General features: G+C 43.5%; 1 protein-coding gene across 17 annotated transcripts in view; it reads left to right on the forward strand.

The window, feature by feature from the left end:
• The window catches only part of CAMK2B (calcium/calmodulin dependent protein kinase II beta), a 309,659-nt gene that overhangs the window by 75,687 nt on the left and 213,813 nt on the right, over window positions 1–20,159 (forward strand). For all 17 annotated transcript variants that reach the window (XM_020984059.2, XM_020984065.2, XM_020984060.2 and 14 more), the window contains exon 2: window positions 9,692–9,786. In XM_020984059.2, coding sequence (XP_020839718.1) covers window positions 9,692–9,786 — 95 coding nt within the window. The remainder of the gene's footprint in view (window positions 1–9,691; window positions 9,787–20,159) is intronic.

Raw genomic sequence — 20,159 nt, forward strand, 5'->3', positions numbered from 1 at the left:
GTGCTGTGTAGGCAAGGGGGACCACCCACTTGGTCAGAGCTGTAGTCAGGGTGATAATAGGTAGAGTCCAGCAGGTTGAAGCCTACCTATAAAAGCTAGTAGAATAAGTCTTATATATTGTTTGCTTGTCACTGCTGGGTTCTGGTTACCTTGGTGTGCTGAGATTCTTCAGAACAACATGCCTTTTAGGGCTATTGGGAGAAAGAACATTTTGCCCATGAAACACTGTCCCTACAACTGTGGGTGACCTGCTCCTTCTTCCAATATGGTATGAATTCTGGATGTTTTATTCCACGCCAGGTGCCGTGGTCACTACTCCACAGCAGGGTCATTGGGTTGCTGTGTGTTCCTGACAGAGCAGGGCACTGTTTTGGGTTGCTGAAGACTTTTGAGTGCTTTTGGGGGTGGAGGCCTCTGAGGGGAATCATCAACGATGGGGGAGGAACGTTGAGTCACAGGCCTTAGTCCAAGATGCAGTGATGCCTCACCATTACACACAACTAGAGGAGGGTAGAATGTGTGTGTGTACATGCGTGTTTGTGCATGGGGAGTTTGGAGCAAATATCCTATAGTGACTTGGGCTTTTTTTTGTCAGTTTAACCACAGCCAATCTCCATTCTACATTTGGCAGGTTCTACTGCTTCTCTGAGTTATTCCAGAGTGTCAGTGGCCAGACAAATTCGTTTCCCTGGCTTTTGGATGATAAACATTTGTTATTCCCTGTCTTTCTTCCTTTTCCTTTGTTTTACTGGTACCTTTTGTCATTGTTTTTTCATTTGCAGATATACTCCCCAGCCAAGAAGCCCTCTCTTGTTGGAAGGGGAGTATATCCCAAAGAAAAACAGGTAACAGAACTGACTGTCAAGATAGGCCACTGCTGGCCATATTATGCACCCTTCATCCCCCAGTTTTCCATGTTTGTTCCATGCTTTGTTCTCCAGGACCAAAATTTCATTCCAGTTATTCTGGAGTTCAGCTGTCTTTTTACTGTTGGTTTCTTTTCACATTGTTGTAGTTAAACTCCCTGTTTTTCCATTCTCCTGGTGAAAATGACTACTCCTTGCTGTTATCCTTAGAGTACTTCTGCCACCCTGATTTCCCCAGAGTGAATATGTATTTTTCTTTTCTCAGAAATTTTATGTTCTAGAGGTCCCTGGGCCTTCATATGACTTTCCTTTATGCCCTAGCACAGATTCTTAAAGTACCATATGCAGAACCAGACTCTAATTCTTTGGGGATTTTAAAAGAATGTAACACTCCATAATGCAAATCAGTTCGACAGCTGTTTAATAAATGCATGCCATGTGCAAGGCAAGTGTGCTAGGTGCTAGGGATACAAAGAGAAAATGGAAAACAGTTGCTGAGATATGCCCAATGATTTGTCAAAGAAGAATTGCAAGCCATATGAAGAACAGCCATAGGAAGGACTGTTCCAAATCACTAATAAGAGAAATGCAAATTAAAATAACCTTGAGGTTTCATCTCACATCCATCTACTTGACAAAGATGGGAATATGGGTAATAGTCAGTGTTGGAGGAGTTGTGGAAAAACAGGCACACTGATAAACATTGGTAGAGCTGTGAATTGGTCCAGTTATTCTGGAAAACAATTTGGATTTATGAGAAGAAAGCAATTAAATATCCACACTCTGTGACCCAGAGATGCTTCTGCTAGGCACACACCAGAGAGGTCAATCATAGAAAGTAAGTCTCATATACACCACGATATACATAACAGCATTTTTTGTAGTAGCAAGAAATGGAAACAAAGTTGATCTCTTTTGATTGGGGAATGGACATATGATGAATTGGGGAATGGTGGTACCCAAAAGTAGTAGAATATTATGCCGTGTAGAGAATATAGATAAATATAGAAAGATCTATATGAATGGATGCAAAATGAAGTAAAAACAAGAAAACCTACTACATAAAGACTACAACAATGAAAATGAATAGATTGACAGTGATTACAGCAACAAAAACCTGAATGCTATGCAATTATGATGATCAAGTTTGGCCCTGAAGAAGAGATCTTCTGTTCTTTGTAGAGGTGAGGGTCTAGGGATGTGGAACTAAATGGCTTCCACATTTCACATATTTAGAGCTAGGAGCTTCTTAAAGGACAGAAAAATCTCAAACTCAATACAACTTAAATGAATTTTTCTCTCCCCTCCCACCCAACCTCCCCTCCTCCACATTTCACTGTTTCTGTTGAAGGTTCTACCATCTTCCCAGGTACCTAGGTTTGTAACATCAGAATCATCCTTGTCTCTTTCCTCTCCCTCATGCTCTATATCTGGGCATAATTAAATCTTGTCAGTTTTGTTTTCGAAAGATCTCTAGCATCCATCTCCTTCTCTCTATACTCATGGCTATAACTCTAGTTCACACCTTTATCACCTCTCACCTTTGCTTCCAATCTTTCTCTTCTGTAATCCATCCGGCCTGACACTTAACCAAAACAACAATCACAACAGCAGCAGCAGCTACCATTTGTATAGTGCTATAGTCAGATTCCAGCCTACCTCTCCATCCTTGTTTCATGCTACACCTCTTGCCTTCCTCTTCATTCCAACCAAACCAGAGCACTAGCTCTATTTTGAACTCCACGTCCTATCTCATATCCTATGCCATATACCTATCCCATATCCTATACTAACTTGGTTTATCTGTACAGATCATTCCCCATGCTTACAATGCACTCTTCATCTTTGTGTCTTAGAATCCTTGTTTCCTTCAAGGCTCAACTCAGATGACATCTCCCCAGTGAAACTTTCCCTAATTCCTACTCACCCATCCCCTTTCCCAGTGGTTATTGTGTAGAAGATGGATAGGAATGGGAAGAGACTTGAAGTGGGATAAACCAATTAGGAGGCTATTGCAATAGCCCAGACAAGAGGTGATATGGGTCTCAACCAAGGTGGTAGCAAAGCAGTGGAGAGATAAAGAAAGGCACAATCAGTTCCTGCAGTCAAGGAACTCTTGTCCTAATGGGGGAGACAACATGCAGACAAATATACATATATGTTTATATATATATATTTATATAAAATACATACAGAGTAGATGGAAAATAACCTTAGTGAAGAAGCTCCAGCAGCTGACTCAGTCTGTAACCAAGAAAGAAAGACTTCGTGCAAAGGCATTTGAGCTGAATACTGATTTTCATGGCAGATGTGAAGCAGAAGAACATTCCACATGTGGGACAGCCAGGGAAAAGATACAGAGATGAGAGATGGAGTATTGTGTGTGAAGAATAGAAAGTAGGTCATTATGGGAGTAGTCAGTTGAGTTCGGAGAGGAGAGGAGAGGATAAGAAAAGCTGGGTTGTGAAGAAATTTAGATGCCAAACAAAGAACTTCATATTTGATTGTGGAAATAATAAGCAGCATGGAGTGATACCTACACTTCAAGAAAGTCACTTTGTCAGCTCTATGGAGAATGGATTAGTCCTGGGGGAGATATGAGGCAGGTAGCCAAATTGAAAGGATGTTACAATAATCTAGGTGAGGAGGTATAGGGGCCTGAACCAGGGTGATGGTTGTGTAAGTGGAGAGAAAGGGGTGTATATGGGATATATTGTGGAATAGAAAGAATAAGTTTGTATGACTGATTGGATATGTGTAGTGAGTAAGAGTGAGGGGTGGAGGATGATACTGAGGTTGAAACCTTTCTGATTGCCCTTGACAGTAAGTAATAGGGAAGCTAGGAAGGAGGGATGATTTTTTGGGAAAGACAGTGAGTTCAGTTTTTGACATATTGAATTTGAGATGATTATGAGATACCCAGTTTGAAATGTCCAATAGATAGTTGGTGATGTGAGATGGGCTCAGGAGAGACACTAGGGTGTATTTGGGAATCATCAGCATAGAGATGGTAGTTAAATCCATGGGGACTGCCGAGGTCATGGAGGGAGAATGTAGGGAGAAGAGTGGAGGGAAGAAGACCCAGGACAGAGCTGTCACGTTAAGCTACAGTTAAGCAGCATGAGGATATGCTTCAAATGATGATCCAGCAAAAGAGATAGAAGATTTAATTAGAAAGGTTGAAGGAGAATCAAGACAAAAATGATGTCACAAAAACCCAGAGAGGAGAAAGTATTGAGGGAGGTGGTCCCCATTGTCAAATGCTGCAAAGGGGTCAAGAAGGAAGAAGACTGAAAAAAGGCCATTAGATTTAGCTGTTAATGATGTCAGTAGATTCCAGATATTTGGTAGGATGAGGGAGCAGGGCCTTCCTATAGAATTTGTAATTGGCACTGCCAACCTGACACTTCATGACTTGCCCCATTTTTTGAATGTCATAATTGGAAGAGACTTCAGAAAGCATGTAGTTCAACTAAGTTTCTGAACTAGAAACCTTTCTCTATTCTCTGCGACAAGTGAGCCTCCTGCCTCAGCTCAGAGGAAGAGTTCATTACCTCCTTCATTACCTTCTGTTTTTTGGAAACCAGAAGCAAAGGCAACACACCTAATTCTTTTTGTGCAGTTTGAAATACTTGAACACTACTGTCATGCCTCTCCCTTCACCCAACCTCAGTTTTCTCTTCTCTAGGGGAAATATTCCCCAGTGCCGAGCATTATTCTAGGCTTGTTTCGTGCGTAGTTAGACTCTAGCAGGGCCATCTCCAGTCATCCTGATCTATATCTTGCCACTGGACCCAGATGGTTCCATAGGAGAGAGTGAGGCTGGTGACTTTGCACAGCCCTGCCTCACTTAAATCCAATTCACTTGCAAGTCATGACATCACCTTCCCTGATATCATGGTCTTCTTCCAGAGCGAAGAACAAACAACAAAAACAACAACCAGTTAGACTCTAAGCATCCTGAAGGCAGGCCCAGCCTACGTCTCCTGCTTATTGCGTGGGTACCCAGTGGAAGCCTGGTGGGAGTTTGTGGGTCAGAGTTCATGCCAGATTAATCCTCCCCTGCTTGTGAAGAGTCATGTGCTGTGCTATGTATGAGCTGCCTTTGGTTCTTGGCCCAGACAGGGCATGTCAGTGCCTGAGGTTGAAAAGACAGACAGATTGGCAGATGGACAGAGTGATGCCAACAGGTGCTCATTCACATGAAAGGGGATTTCCAGTTAGGTTATTAGTATTGTAGACAGCTTACCAGAATCTGACTCTGGTCTATTCAGTTCAGTGCTTCACTCTAGGCCAATCAGGACCACATTGACCACGTGCCTTGTTGTTCTTTCATAATAAAAGCATCCCCTGAGCTGGACCTGGTTAATCCAGAGTCTCTCCTCTCCTTCTTCTCCTTACTGTCCCCTTGAGACTTTATATTTTGATGTAACAGCATCTTCCTGTAATCACCGTTTCCTCTCCCTGCCACCCCTGTATTTTTAAGGTAAGTTTATATTGACAGCATTTGTTTTTCTGTCATCTAGATTCCCAAATCAGCTAGGTGGCAAAGTGGATAGAGCACTGGCTTTGGAAGCAATCTGGAAGACATCAAATCTGGCTTCAGATACTTCCTAGCTTTGTGATCCTGAGCAAGTCACTTACCCCTCAGTTCCTCATCTGTAAAATGAGCTGGAGAAGGAAATGGCAAACTACTCCAGTATCTTTGTGAAGAAAACCCCAAAATAGGGTCACAAAGAATTGAACATGACAGAAATGACTAAACAACAACAGATTTCCAAATATATCTTTCCTTCCTCCTCTCTCAGAAAGCCATCTCTTATAGCAGAGAATGAAAAAGAGAGAAATATAAGAACATCTCAGCAAAATTAGCCAACATAATGAAAAAGTCTGACTATATATGCAGTTAGGTGGTACAGTCTGTAGAGTGCTGGGTCTGGAATCAGGAAGACCTGACTTCAAATGTGACCTCAGATACTTACTAGCAGTGTTACCCTAACACCCTAAGCAAGTCACTTAACCTCAGTTTGCACCTGCCTCCTAAGGTTGTTGTGAGGATCAAATTAAATAATAATAGTTAAAGCGCTCAGCGCTGCATCTGGCACATAGGTAGATTCCTTCCTTCCTTCCTTCCTTCCTTCCTTCCTTCCTTCCTTCCTTTCTTCCTTCCTTCCTTCCTTCCTTCCTTCCTTCCTTCCTTCCTTCCTTCCTTCCTTCCTTCCTTCCTTCCTTCCTTCCTTCCTCCTTCTTCCCTTCTCCCTCCCTTCCTCCTTTCCTTCCTTCCTTCCTCCCTCCTTTCTTCCCTCCTTCGGCTTAACTCAGGTGTCTCCTCCTCCAATAAGCCTTTCTTCATCCTCTACCTGGAACTTGTCCCCGAACTAAAAGTGATCTTTCTTTCCTCAATTTTCCTAGACTGCTTTGAACCTCTTCTTTGTTCCAAATCACATCCTACTTTGAATGAAACTCATTTGTTTTCATATTGTTTCCTCACTAGTTTGACTTCAAACTCCCTGAGGGTGGAGACTGTAACATTTTTCAATTTTTGTAGTCTCAACACTAGCACAAGTTCATGCACATGGTAGGTGCCTAATAAATGTTTGTTGAATGGAATTGAATTGGATCTTCCACCTCCTGACTGTGTCCCCACATGATGGATACGGCTTTTCTCTTTATTTACCTTGATATTTCCTGGTGTGTCCCCCCCCCCCTTTCATGGAGTCATGATTTTGCCTCATCTTTCAGGATTATGTCCCCAAACTGTCTTTCTGTTCTGTTGAACTGGTACTAACCTGGAACCTTTGGTTCTCTCCAGATGTGCAGCTGATTGTCCATCTGCCCTGATTTTGGGCTGCCCTCTAGTGACTGTTTGCAGCATCTAGACCAGGTTTAATCCATGGTTTCACAGATTGGGGTTGGAAGGATTTATAGATTTAGAGCTGAAAAGGAGCCTCAGAGTCCAACTCCCTCATTTGACTGAGGATGAAAAGAGAAGTGGCCTACAGCTTGTGGAGTCGGGGGACTTACCTGTGTGACCTTGGATGAGTCACTTTATCCCTCTGGGCCTCAGTTTCCCATGTAAAATGAGATTAGCTTTCTAAATGACCTCTAGGTTCCATTAAATGCTTATTGACTGATTGAATTTGGCTGTAGGGAGCAGGGGCCTAAGATGGTCACCACTTTCTCCACTTTGTCCTATCCCACTCACTGATTACTTTTATCTTACTTGCATTTCATGACAGACTTTTGAGTACTACTGATTTTATTATCCTCATTTTTATAGTTGAGAAAACTGAGGCTCAGAGTGGCTTTTGATTTTCCCTTGGACACACTAGTTTGATTGTGTATGTCTGAATACCGTCCTATCCTTAGGCCAGATTTGAAGTTATTGAATGGCAGATTTCCATAGCCTTAGAGTCAGCTAGGTAAGATCTAGGGTTCAGAGGGCAGTTTGGGATTTTCCAGGTTGAGGTCCTGATCTCTGACCTCTTCCTTTTCAGACCCACCTTCCCTAGCATTGGAGGGGGACTTTATAAAGCAGTTACGTGGCCTTAGCCCTAGTCTCAGAAAGATAGAGCCCTTTATAGGGTTGTCACTCCCCTAAGAACCTGCAGTGACTCCCTCTTGCCTCTAAAATAGAGGCTGTGGGCTTGACATATAAAACCCTTGCTGGTCTGGCTCCAGCCTACCTTTCCAGGTTCATAGCACGTTACTTCCCTTCTAGCCAAAATAACCTACTTGCTATTCCCTGAATGGGGCACTGACTGTACCATGCCTGTGCCCCCTGGAATGTTCTTCCTCCTCCCCTCCAGCTTTCTTCAAGGCTTCAAGAGCCACCTCCAATTGAAGAGTCTTGGCTGTCCTCCTTGCTTGTTAATGCTGTCTCTGTTTTCCTCATGTTTTTTCCTCCCAAGAGAACATAAGGGATTGTTTAATTTTTCCATCTCCAGTGTCTAGTAAAGGGCTGAGGACAGTGTAGAGGCTTGACCATTGATTGATAGTATAGCCTTATCTGTTGTTGTGCTGTATTTCTCCTCCCCCCCTCAAGAATGTAAGCTCTTTGAGGGTAGGGACTGATTTTTGGAAGTTTTTTTTAATGGGGGGGAGGTGTCTTTGCATTCCCAGCATGTAATAAGAGCTTAATAGTACTTATTGGTTTGTATTGGTTGCAGCTCTCAACATAGGAAGGATTCAAGATAGGATGAGGGAAGATCGCTGCGGGGCCTTCAGAGCTTAGGGATGAGAGTAGGGGGATTTGGGGGCACCTGCGAGAAGGGAGCCAAAGCCCTGCTTGGTGCTTTGCTTTTCTTCAGCTGTCCCAGTCATCTTGTTGTTGTTGAGCTGTTTCAGTCATGACTTTTCTTGACCCTATTTGGGATTTTCTTGGCAAAGATACTGAAATGGTTTACCATTTTCCTTCTCCAGTTCATTTTTACAGATGAGGAAACTGAGGCCAACAGGGTTAAGTGACTTGCCTAGGGTTATATAGCTAGTCAATGTCAGAGGCCAGATTTGAATTAAGGAAGAGGAGTCTTCCTGATGCCAATCCCAGTGCTGTATCCACTGTGTCACCTAGCTGTCCTTGTCCCGGTGAGCACTCAGGCATTTTCTTAAGTGAACCAATGTTTTGGGATGGTTAGAAGTCTGGCTTGGGAATTCTAAGAACCTCAGCTGTGCCTGACTCCTCTTCTTCCAAAAATCCTACCCAGCCTTCGAGGCTTGATTCAAGTCCCATTTCCTCCATAAAATCTTTTCTGACTATTCTAGCCCTCACTGAGGTTTCCCTTTTCTGAACTCTCTTAATAATAATAACCAATGCTTCTGCAGTGATTTAAAGATAAAGAAAATTCTCATTTGACCCTCACAACAACCCTGTATTTCATTATTTCCCTGATTTTATGGATGAGTAAAATTGATCTTAGAGAGATTTTGTGATTTGCCCAGTGTCATACAGCTAGCATGTGTTTGAGCCTGGATTTGAACCCTAATCTTCTGTACTTCAGATCAAGCATTCTGTCTAACATGCCAAGCTGTTATTCTACTATAAATCTGTAACATACAATCCAACAACAGTTATATGCTATTTTACATTGGTCATCGTGTGTGTGTGTGTGTGTGTGTGTGTGTGTGTGTGTGTATATGTGTGTGTGTGTGTGTGTTTGTCTCAGAATCATAGAATGTCAGAGCTCTAAGGGACCTTAGAGGTTATCTAATTCATCCCCTTGATTTTACACAGTGGGGAAACTGAGAGCTAGCAAAAGTTGGTGGCTTGTCCAAAGTCAGTCTCAAAGACAGTGGCAGAATGTACTTTGAACCTGTCCTCTTAATTCCCAATCTAATATTTTTTCCATTAGGTCACATAATCTTCCCAACGAGGACAAGGTCTGTATAGTACACTTCTATGTTCCTGACACTAATGGACACATAGCAGGTCATTAGCAAATTCTTGTTGATTAACTTGTAAATGAAGCTAGGGCATTCTGGGTGTGCCAGGCTCCTGGGTGTGGTGGTCAGTGCTCAGTGCAGGGCATGAACTCTTGGTACCCCTTACACTGCTGTGAGGGCACCTTTCCTTTCCTCTGATACATTTATGCTCCCTGTGCAAAATCCTCCTGATTCTTTGGTTTCCTCCACTGCCTAGGCTCTCTTCTTTGACTCTCCTCAAAACTGACCTGATATTGAGGGGTACCATGGGGTTCTGAGGCAGGTCTGAGTGTCTCTTAATGACAGATTAACCTACTTTCTCTCTCTGTCTCTTTTCTCCCTCCTTCCTTTCCTTTTCTCTACATCCTCTCCCACCCCCACCCCACCCGGTTTTTTTTCCCTAGGGGGGCTTTCTCAGTTGTACGACGCTGTGTCAAACTTTGCACTGGACATGAATATGCAGCTAAGATCATCAATACCAAGAAGCTCTCTGCAAGAGGTAGGGCCTTCGAGGGGAAACATTGGCCCTCATTGGGGTCTAGAGGAAGAGAGACTCACTGGGGGAGGGGGTGTCAAAGGGCTGGAGGAAGAAGGGCTGGACTCATTGGGGGAGGGGGTGTCAGAAGGTTAGGGACTTGTAAATGATGTGGGATTCGACTGTCTAAACCCCTGCTTAGGCCTGAACTTGATCTCTAGAAGAGAAAGTAAATGCGTATATACATAGATAGAGTCTGAAGCCTTGACCCTTTGGATACCAGGACATCTTGTCCTTCACATGGGGTGGGAATGGCTGAAGAAGTGTATGAACCATTTTCCTTATGATTGCTATATAGCTAGTGAGTGAAACAATTATTTATGGGTTAGAATAGTATAGGATAGGGGCAGCTAGATGGTGCAGTGGATAGAGCACTGGCCTTGAAGTCAGGAGGACCTGAGTTCAAATGTGGCCTCAGACCAAACACTTGACACTTACTAGCTATGTGACCCTGGGCAAGTCACTTAACCCCAATTGCCTTAAAAAAAAAAAAAGAATAGTATAGAGTCAGCCAAAGGTATCCAGAAGGGGGTTCAGAGGTTGTGCTAGGAGGTAGATTTAGGCCAGGTTTACCTAGAGGAGATGCCCTCACCTATTTGATTCACTCATTCAATCAATCAACAAGCATTTATTAAGCATCTAAGATGTGTCAGCCAGTTTCCACCCTCAACAAGCTTGCATTCTAATTGGGGAATACAATGCATAAAGGGAAAACCTGGGGTCTGTTCACTAATTTTTTAAAAATATTTTGATAACTATATTTCAATATAATTGATTTCCTTTGTAATCCTGTGAGCTTTATTTTATGCATTTAAAAATATTCTGAGAAAAGGTCTATAGGCTTCACCAGACTGCTAAATGGGTCCATGACATGCACACAAAAAGATGAGAACTATTGAACTAGGCAGTCATAGGGATTGTGAGCAGAGCAATGGGGCAATAGATCGTTATACTCTTTCCAGTAACCATTGATTTGATTATTTGCTGGGCAAGAGCAAAAGGTAGGAAGTTGTGAATACATACATGGTGAGTGAGTAGGCAGTAAGGTGCTTCTGCTAGTTAGGTCCAGATGTTCCAGGGGATGATTGGATGCATTGTGAATCATGGTCTGAGGGAAGCTAGATTTGGTGGGTTAGGTGAGTTTTCACTAAATCATTTTCTAATCAGTTTAGAGAGTCCCAAAACTGAATGGATTAACTGGTAGGGAGGCATGTTGTCATTCTTCTGAATGTTTGTTCTGGGAATGCTTCTGGTCAATTCCTTATTATGCAGGAGCTGCTCCTTTCACTATGGATTATTCAGACCCCTGCTTACCTTATTCCCAACCACAGTCATGCTCTGCTTTGGGCTAGACCAAGGGGTCTGAGTAGTAACAAGGCTTTAGGTTGGTCAGATTCCCTTGCCTGTTTACCAAATGTTATAAATTTTTGGCAGCGATGGAGTTTGGATCAAAGGGTTAGAATGAGGATTTGAGATGAGTAAGGATTCTGGTTAGCCATGGGCTCTCTCCATTATTAATGTTCTGTAGGGTGTTTGCTTCTTTGGTCTCTGGTTCACAAACCCTATCTCCAGGGTCCAGGCAGTCTGTGAATCAACTAAGGCTCTGATAGAAAACCATCCTGTGTCGGCCCTTGTTGGCAGCTGAGTGACACTGTGGACTGTGTGCGTGTGTGTGTGTGTGTGTGTGTGTGAGAGAGAGAGAGAGAGAGAGAGAGAGAGAGAGAGAGAGAGAGAGAGAGAGAGAGAGAGACAGAGAGAGAGAGACAGAGAGAGAGAGAGAGAGAGAGAGAGAGAGAGACAGAGAGAGAGAGACAGAGAGAGAGAGACAGAGAGAGAGAGACAGAGAGAGACAGAGAGAGGAGAGAGACAGACAGACAGGTAGAGATAGAGACAGAGACATAGACATAGAAAGACAGAAATAGAGACAGAGTGGGGGAGAAAAATGTAGAGAAAGAGACAAAGAGATAGAGAAGAAAGACCGAGAGACAGAGACAGAGATCTACATAGAGAAGCAGAGTGGGACACTCAAAAGAGCTCTGGATTTGGCATCTCTGAAGAGTGGACCTGGATGTAAATCCCAGCACTGCCCCTTATGGCTTTGGTGACCTTGGGCAAATTTCTCAACCTCTCTGGTCTTAGCTTCCTCATTTATAAAATGAGGGATTGGACCAGATAACCTCTAAGGTCCCTTTCAGTTTTAAGTCTATGATTTTATTTCTAAGATATCATGGTGTTATGGATAGAGGGCAGGCTCTGGAGTCATGAAGACCTAGGTTCAAATCTTGCCTCTAACACATACTGGCTGTGTGGCCCTGTCTAGGTTACCTAACCCCAGGCCAATTCTCTGAGATAGTAAATTGCAGAAAAGTTGTTGATCTGCATTGGTGGCAGGAGTTTTCACACAATGAGTCTTCTTTACTGATGAACTCACTATTGAGATAGTGTCAGGTGTTAGATGTGAGGGATCCTGGAACAGAGAAGATAATCTCTGACCTCATCAAAGTGCTTTGTGGGCCCTGCTGTGTGGCTGTACACAGTGTTCAGGGGGCTTTAGGAAATACCCTTCATTGAAGCTCACAGAGCTTTGTTGAAGCCTGCCTTGGTCCCTGGAAGGGGAAGATGTAATTAGCACCAGCACCCAAATATGTGCTCATCTAGGAGGATTTAATTTTGGTACCAGAGAGCTTCCATAAATACAGTGTCCCAGTTGCTCGTTGAATTGTTCAGTTAGAATTTGAGTTTAGAGAGTGTGGTGTTATTTCCCTAGGTGAGTGGTGAGGGGTAGGGGCTCCCAGAGAACCTAGATAAGGTAGGGTGGCATGGACTTGAATGCAGATTGCTTGGGAGAGGATCTTGGTGAAGTACCTTGCACTTTGCTTTCAGTGTTTCAAGGATCGTAGGGAGTACTGACCTCCTCCCCTCCCCCCAGGGCAGGTCAGCTTTCTTCTTGCATGCCCAAGGCATGAGAAGCTCTAGCAGATGGCTCCTAGGTGATCTGAAGCTGCTGCTGCAGAGAATTTGAACTTGCCTTTGGCAGAAGACGGGATTACAGAGTTACTGAATGTCAGTGCAGGAAGGGACATTCGAGGTCATAAAATCCACCCCTTTAATTTTACAGATGAGAGGTAATGTGACGTAGCAGATTGTGTGCTGGATAGAGGCAGAAGGTCTAGGCTAAATCCTCCCTCATGTACTTACTACTTGTGGGCAAATTGAGTAACCTTCCTGGGCCTCAGTTTCCTCAAAATCACTTTGGGTGCTTGTCCATTTCAATTCAGTTTATCTTTCTGTTTCCTTCTCTGTAAAATAAGGGAGTTGGATTTGATGCTTGTGAATGGATCAGCTTATCAGCTTTGTCTCCATGCCCTAATCTAACATAGGTTATTATGGCTGGAGGAGGCAGCTAGGTGGCTTAGTGAATAGAACACTGGGCCTGGAGTCATGAAAACCTAAGTTCAAATCCAGGCTGAGACCTTTACTAGCTGTGTGACCCTGGGCAAGTCACTTAACCTCTGTTTGCCTTAATCCATTGCAGAAGGAAAGGGCAAACCATTCAGTATCTTTGCTAAGAAAATCCCGTGTGGGGTCACAGAGAGTTGGACATAATTGAATCGACTGAACAACAACACCAGTAGAGCTGGACTATACCTGCCATTTTATCATCCAGTGTGGCTGCAGGATATCTCCGTATACCTCTCATGACTCTTGACAACAATTTGATCTTGAGCAAGAGCCATCTAAAGAAAAGCTTTCAGTTCGGCTCAGCAATTATTTATTAAGTACCTATGCTGTATTAGGTAGGGTCTCAGGTGCTAGTACTACAAAGACAGAAAAGAAAACATGTGCTGACCTCAAGGGTCTTACATTCTACTGGGGGGAGACAGTATGTAAACAGAAAAGTTCATACAAGATAATTTGCAGAGAGGAAGAATACTGACAACTAGAGGGATCAGAAAGGTTTCCCAGAGGAGGTGGCATCTGGGCTGATTCTTGAAGGAAGCTAGGGATTTAAGGAGGTGACGGTGATGAAGGCATGGGAGACAGCCTTGGCTGGAGTGGGGAGATGGCATGTCAAATAATGTGAAATGGAGTCTGTAGAAGGGTTAGCCTTGATGAAGAGAAGAGCTACCTGGAACAGAGGAGGTGAACATATGATAGCGCATCAACCAAGGAGTGATAAGGTAAGACAGCAGCTCACTTTTCCTTTTCTGTAGGCTTTTGTTTAACATTGCTGATTTTGGGGCAATTCCGAGTGGCTGGAAGCTTGACTACCAGCAGGCTCCCCTCTCTGACGTTTCCCTGGACTTTTGGGTCTCTTCATGCCAACAGGAATGGAAAAAGAAAAAAAATATTTTGATTCAGTCAGCAACTGGGTGTTTTTCTTTTCCAGGAAGATAAGCTCAGATGTGACAGGTTTTTCATTTTCTCCCTGAGGTTCTGCTTAATTAGGTCTTGAGCAGAGCAGGGGAGGGAAGGAGTTTTATTGCTAAGAGCTGTCAGGAGAGCAAAGCCATTTCAGATTGAGGCCTGATTTGATGGGGGGGGGTTTCAGCTAATTTCAGCAGGTGGCAGGGAGATGCCAGTATATATTTAAAAACTGGCTTACCAAAAATACAGGGTGACACACTTTTAAGTTCATTCTGCCTTTTTAACATTCTGTCACTTTCTTACGTGTAAGATAATCAACAAAACAGTAAACCAAGCCCTGGTTTGTAGTGTCTGCTGATTTCTAAGATGTGAATGCTCTTAACTGAACAGTTGGCTCACCTGAGCCCATTCAGGCTGGCCGTGGCAGACCCCTGATTGATGGTAACCTGTCCAGAAAGACAGAGAATTTCTTAGGTAGAGTGTCTATCTGGTATAACTTCAGAGGCCTCTACAGATTATTGTGAAATCATATCTTACTTGGATTTAGGTTCAAAAATCAGTATGTAACCTTTGAAAAATTCCCTCAATTACTTGCGCACTACAGAAGAGCATCTTTAAACAGGTGTTGTTGGAAAGGGAGTAAGATTGTTTTAAGAAAAGGAAATCTGTATCAGAGAGCAGATGGATTAGAGATGGTTGCTATGGAAACAATTAAATGAAAATGTTATTTTTCACTACCCCCAGCTAACCTGTAGATCAGAAGGGAGAGGCTTAGAACCCAGGTTCCAAAAGAGGAAAACAAAGATAGTTAAAGATTTAGCTGCCAGAAAAAACTGATAATTAAGGGGAAAATATTCTTGAACAGGCTTCACACATAAGGGTCTTTTACTAGAGGGTGACTACGTGATGGTTTCTTCTTTCTCTTTGGCCATGAGGCAAGAGAGGATACAAGAAAGGTAAAGGATACACAGTGGGTGCCTTCTGGTGACCAGGAGTGCTAGGAAGGTCAATCAAGGCTGCCCCTCTGGTTAGCTCCACCAGCCTAAGAGGAGTGAGCAGGCTGTCTGTGGATAAGATGAAGAAGCTATTCGGTGGTAATGAGATACTCACACCATGAAAGGGATGAGGGGACCGAGATCAACTGAGGAAACAGCCCATTAGGTCTCCCATCTCATGCTTACTCTGGGGCATGTGCTTACTGAGTGGAATGCCAGGTGGAATGACCTGAGGGGTGAAACATGCAGCCAGAACCAGATTAAAATGTAATTGGGAAATATTTAACAAAATAAATAGCAATATAATAAGACATAGATAACATTACTTTTTGAAATTAAGTCAATATGTAGCCTGCAGGGACAATTATGTACAGTTTAGTGACTCCCCCCCATTTCCATTTGAGTGTGACACCACTGACTTATACTATTTAAATTGTTCTCTCTCTCTCTCTCTCTCTCTCTCTCCTCTCTCTCTCTCTCCTCTCTCTCTCTCTCTCTCTCTCTCTTTCTCTCTCTCCCTCCCTCTCCCCCCTCCTCCCACCCCTCCCTCCCTCCTTCACCCCCCTCTTTCCCCTCTCTCCCTCTCCCTTTATACTCTCTCCCCCTCTCTTTCCTCTGTCCCTCCCTCTCCGTCTTCTTTCCCTCCCTCTCCGTCTTCTTTCCCTCCCCCCTTCCTTTACCACCTACCTCTTCCCACTCTCTCCTTCTCCAGCCCCCTTTCTGCTCTCTCTCCCCCCTTCCCACTCTCTTTCTTCTCTGTCTCTCTCTTTCACCCTCTCCCTCCCTCACCTTCTTTTTTTCCTTCTCTCTTCCCTCCCTCTGTCTCTCTCCTCCCCCTCCCTCCACTCCTGTCACCCCTCCCCTCTCTCTGTTTCATTCTCTTTCTGCCAAGCACATATAGTTGGATTTATGTAAGTTAAATGTATCATGTGACTTTATTGTACTATAACACAATGACTTCCCTTCCCCCCATCCTCAGATGACTTTCATGTCCACTCTGGAACTTAGCTTTCTATTCCCTCTGAGGTGGTGTGAAAGGTCATCTTTTTCTTTCACTCCTCTTAATTAGGACGTCAATAACTAGGAATTTGCTGTCAGTTTGAATGACTGGCTTTTGGCTACTTCCCAGGGTTGTTGTAAGGATAAAATGAGGTAATACTTGTAAAATGCTTAGCACAGTGCCTGGCACATAAGAAGTACTTAATAAAATGCTTGTTAATTAATTGGTAGTCATTCATTTATTTGCTAATTAATCCATCGATTAATTCATTCACTTGTTCATTCATCCATCAGTCAATCAACAGGTGTCTATTAAGGGCCTGCTGATCAGCGAGGTGGTACAGTGGCTAGAGCACTGGGCCTGGAGTTAGGAAGACCCGAGTTCAAATGTGGCCTCAGCACTTAGTAAATGTGTGACCCTGGAGAAGCCATTTAACCCTGTTTGCCTCAGTTCCTCATCTATAAAATGAGCTGGAGAAGGAAATAGCAAACCACTCTAGTATCTTTGCCAAAAAAAACCAAAACAAAACCCAAAACCCCAACAACCCAAATAGGGTCACAAAGAGTTAGACATAATTGAAAAACCATTGAACAACAACAGCACGGGCATGCTATTAAGCACTGGATGAGTGACATGATAAAGATGAGGTATTATGAAGAGTACCCAGCTGGTTAATGTGATGGAAGGACTGAAGGGAGGAAGAGACTAGGGGTACACTTTGATATGACCCCGATTTCCATTCAAGCCTCTGTGACCTGCTCTCAGGCCTTCATTTCCAATACTGTAAAATGATAGTGTTTTATTAGATGATCTCTAAGCTTCTTTCTCATTCCAACATTATATGTTCTTTTGTGTGGGAAGGGTCTGGATCTGTGATTTCATTGGTGTAGGGAACTCCCAGTGTCTAAATTTTCCCTACTTAAACAGAACAGCAAGTCATTTGGAAATTCCAGTCTCAGAGAGAGTAATTGATTTGCCTAAAGAGAGACCAGTTCTTCCTGGGCCTCCTGACCTTCTGTCCATGATTCCTGATTTTTAAAACAGTGACAGGCTTTGAATACGTGACATATGAAGATTGGTTAAAGGAAGTGGGCATTTTTTTTCTTTTGCCTGGACAAGAAAAAATTCAGGGTCGGGGGGACGTGAGAGCTGTCTTCAAATTTTGAACAGTTATTATGTGGAAGAGGGGCCAGACTTGTTCCATTCCGCCCTAGCAAGCAGAACTAGGAATAATGAGTAGAAATTGCCAAGGAATAAACGGTCAATATCAGGAAAAAGCTTCTTAACGATTAGGGCTAAGTGGAATGGGCTGCCTTGGGAGGGGGTGGGTGGCCTCTCCTTGGAGGTCTTCAAGCAGAAGCTGGATGACTACTTGTCAGGTATGTTATAGTAGGGAAGGGAAGGGAATGAACATTTATTTAGCTCCTACTACATGCACGGCCTGTGCTAAGTACTTTTCATAAATATTCTCTTGTTTGATCCTTAGAATAACTCTGAAAAGTAGGTGCTATTATCACCCCCATTTTATAGTTGAAGAAACAGAGGCAAATGAAGGTTAGGTAACTTGCCCAGGGTCACACAGCTAGTGCATGTCTGAGGCTAAATTCAAACTCCAGTCTTCTTAATTCCAGACCCAGTACTGGATCCATTGTGCCACCAACTGCCTCTAAGTAGGGATTCTTTTCATGTATACGTTGGCTACTAAGGCCCCTTGCAACTCTCAAATTCTGTGATTCTACTTTTATCATCTTTATTTCTTAGCCAGCTGCCCTACTTCCTGTCCACGTAGTCCTGGGAACCTCCTGGGGATGGGGTGTTTGTCTTCTGGCAGCAACCAGCTCACTCTTTATGCCTGAGGGTGACACCTGGCCAACTTGCCTCACTACCAAGGAAGGAACCACTGAGAACTTGAATAAAATCAAATGTGGATATAGAATCAGTAGCTCTCGTGTCTGGCCTGAGGCATCCTTGGTGGGATACATTTGATCTGTTTTTAAACTACAGAGAAACTCCCCAGGCATCATTACCTTCTAAGCAAGTAGGCACGATGGTGTTTCTGCAGTTCTTTCTGCCCTCGGGTTTCCCAGCTGATGCTCTTAGCAGTGACTTCTGCTTTAAAGAGAAGTGGTACAATCCCATTACTACCCTTGTTATGAGCATCTCGACCACTTGTCAACTCCTGTCAGTGCTTTCCTGTGATACTAAGGGATATTCACATAGGTCAGTAGGCTTGCCCTCTCCCTCAGGGCACTACTGATCAGCTGGCTCTTTGGAGCAACCTTCTGCCCATTCAGCAGCACCCACATCAACAGGTACATGCCTGTTGGTGGGATGACTCTGCTTATTGTAAGGCGCAGGAATATGATGCTGCCACCCTTGTGATAGCAGTCACTGTATTCCTTCATTTAACAAACACTTATTAAGACTTTGCTACATTCCAGGCAACTTTCTTTGATCTGGGAATATAAAGACAAAATACAAAAATAGTTACTGCCCTCAGAGATTTGGCATTCAATGAGAAGATACCATGTGCACATAGATAAGCAAATACAAAGTATATAAAAAATAAAGGTGGGAATTTCAGGGATGGGGAGGGTGCTAGCAGCTGGGGAGGAAGGATCAAGGTAGGCCTTGTGGAACCTGGGATGAGCCTAGAAGGAAGCTAGGGATCCTAGGAGTTAGTGCTGGCATTGCAGATAGGGGGTTGGGGGAGGTATGGGGTAACGTGGGATGGTCTGTGCAAAGGCGTGAAGACCAAAGGTGGAATGTTATGTACAGGGAGTAGCAAGTCGGCCAGTTGGATTATAAGGTATGAGGCATGAAAGGGAACAAGGTTCAGTAAGCTTGGAAAGGTATATTGGGCCAGATTGTGAAGCCTGATGGAAGTGCCAAACAAAAATGATTGTATTTGATCATCTGAGGCAATTGGGAGCCACTAGAACTCTTAGGGGAGTGACATGCTTAGACCTGTATTTTAAGACTATTGTCAGGAGTGGTGCCATCGCAACTAGTTCCATGGATGAACAGAACCATGGAATTTCTGTTCAACTATGTGGTTGTCTACAACACCCACATTTTCTTCCTTTGATCTAAAGGGCACTTAGCAATCCCTGAATTCCTTTCGTAAAGACCAGTGCCACCACAATAACCTGTATGCTTTCTCAGAGCCAAGAAATTCTGGGCTTATGAGTATATGATTAAGTACCTGGTCATTGAATCATAGAATTTTAGAATAGAAAGGGACCTCAGAGGTCATCTAGACCATCTCTAAGGGCAGCTGGGTGGTGCGGTGGATAGAGTGCCATGCCTGAAGTCAGGAAGACTCATCTTCCTGAGTTCAGATCTGGCCTCAGAAACTTGGACAAGTCACTCAACCCTGTTTGCCTCAGTTCCTTACTGGTAAAAGGAGCTGGGGAAGGAAATGGCAAAACCACTCCATTATCTTCGCCATTAGACACAGCTGAAACAACTGAACAACAGATGTCTCTCTCGTCTTGCAAATGAGGAAGCTGAGGCCCAGATAGATGAAGCAACTTGCCCCAAGGACGCACTGCAGATAAATGACATATTTAACTGGAATTCTACAAGGACCAAAAAAAGATGTTGGTCCCTTTTTCTACAACAAAATTTTTTCAACAAGTGTTTATATCTGCTGTGTACCTGGTGGTGGGGGAATACAAAGACAAAAAATGAACCGATCCCTGCCTTCAAAGAGCTTCCATTCTACTGCATACATACAAATAAATGCAAGGAGGGGGAAGATCTGGGGGAGGGAATCAGGAAAGATTCCATCATTTCCATGGTGATACTGAAAGCAAAAGAAAAGAGCGCTGAAGTTTTTGAGCCATTTCCACATGTAGTATTATAGGCTGTCTTCCCCCCCCCCCCCCATTTCCTTCAATGCTTTCTTTTCTTCCCCACCTCCACTCCCATTCCAAACCTGTTTGTTGATTGTATAGCTCAAAGGGTCGTAG

The sequence above is a fragment of the Phascolarctos cinereus genome, unplaced genomic scaffold (assembly GCF_003287225.1).
Source record: "Phascolarctos cinereus isolate Bilbo 61053 unplaced genomic scaffold, phaCin_HiC Scaffold_2;HRSCAF=192, whole genome shotgun sequence".
Lineage (NCBI taxonomy): Eukaryota > Metazoa > Chordata > Mammalia > Diprotodontia > Phascolarctidae > Phascolarctos > Phascolarctos cinereus.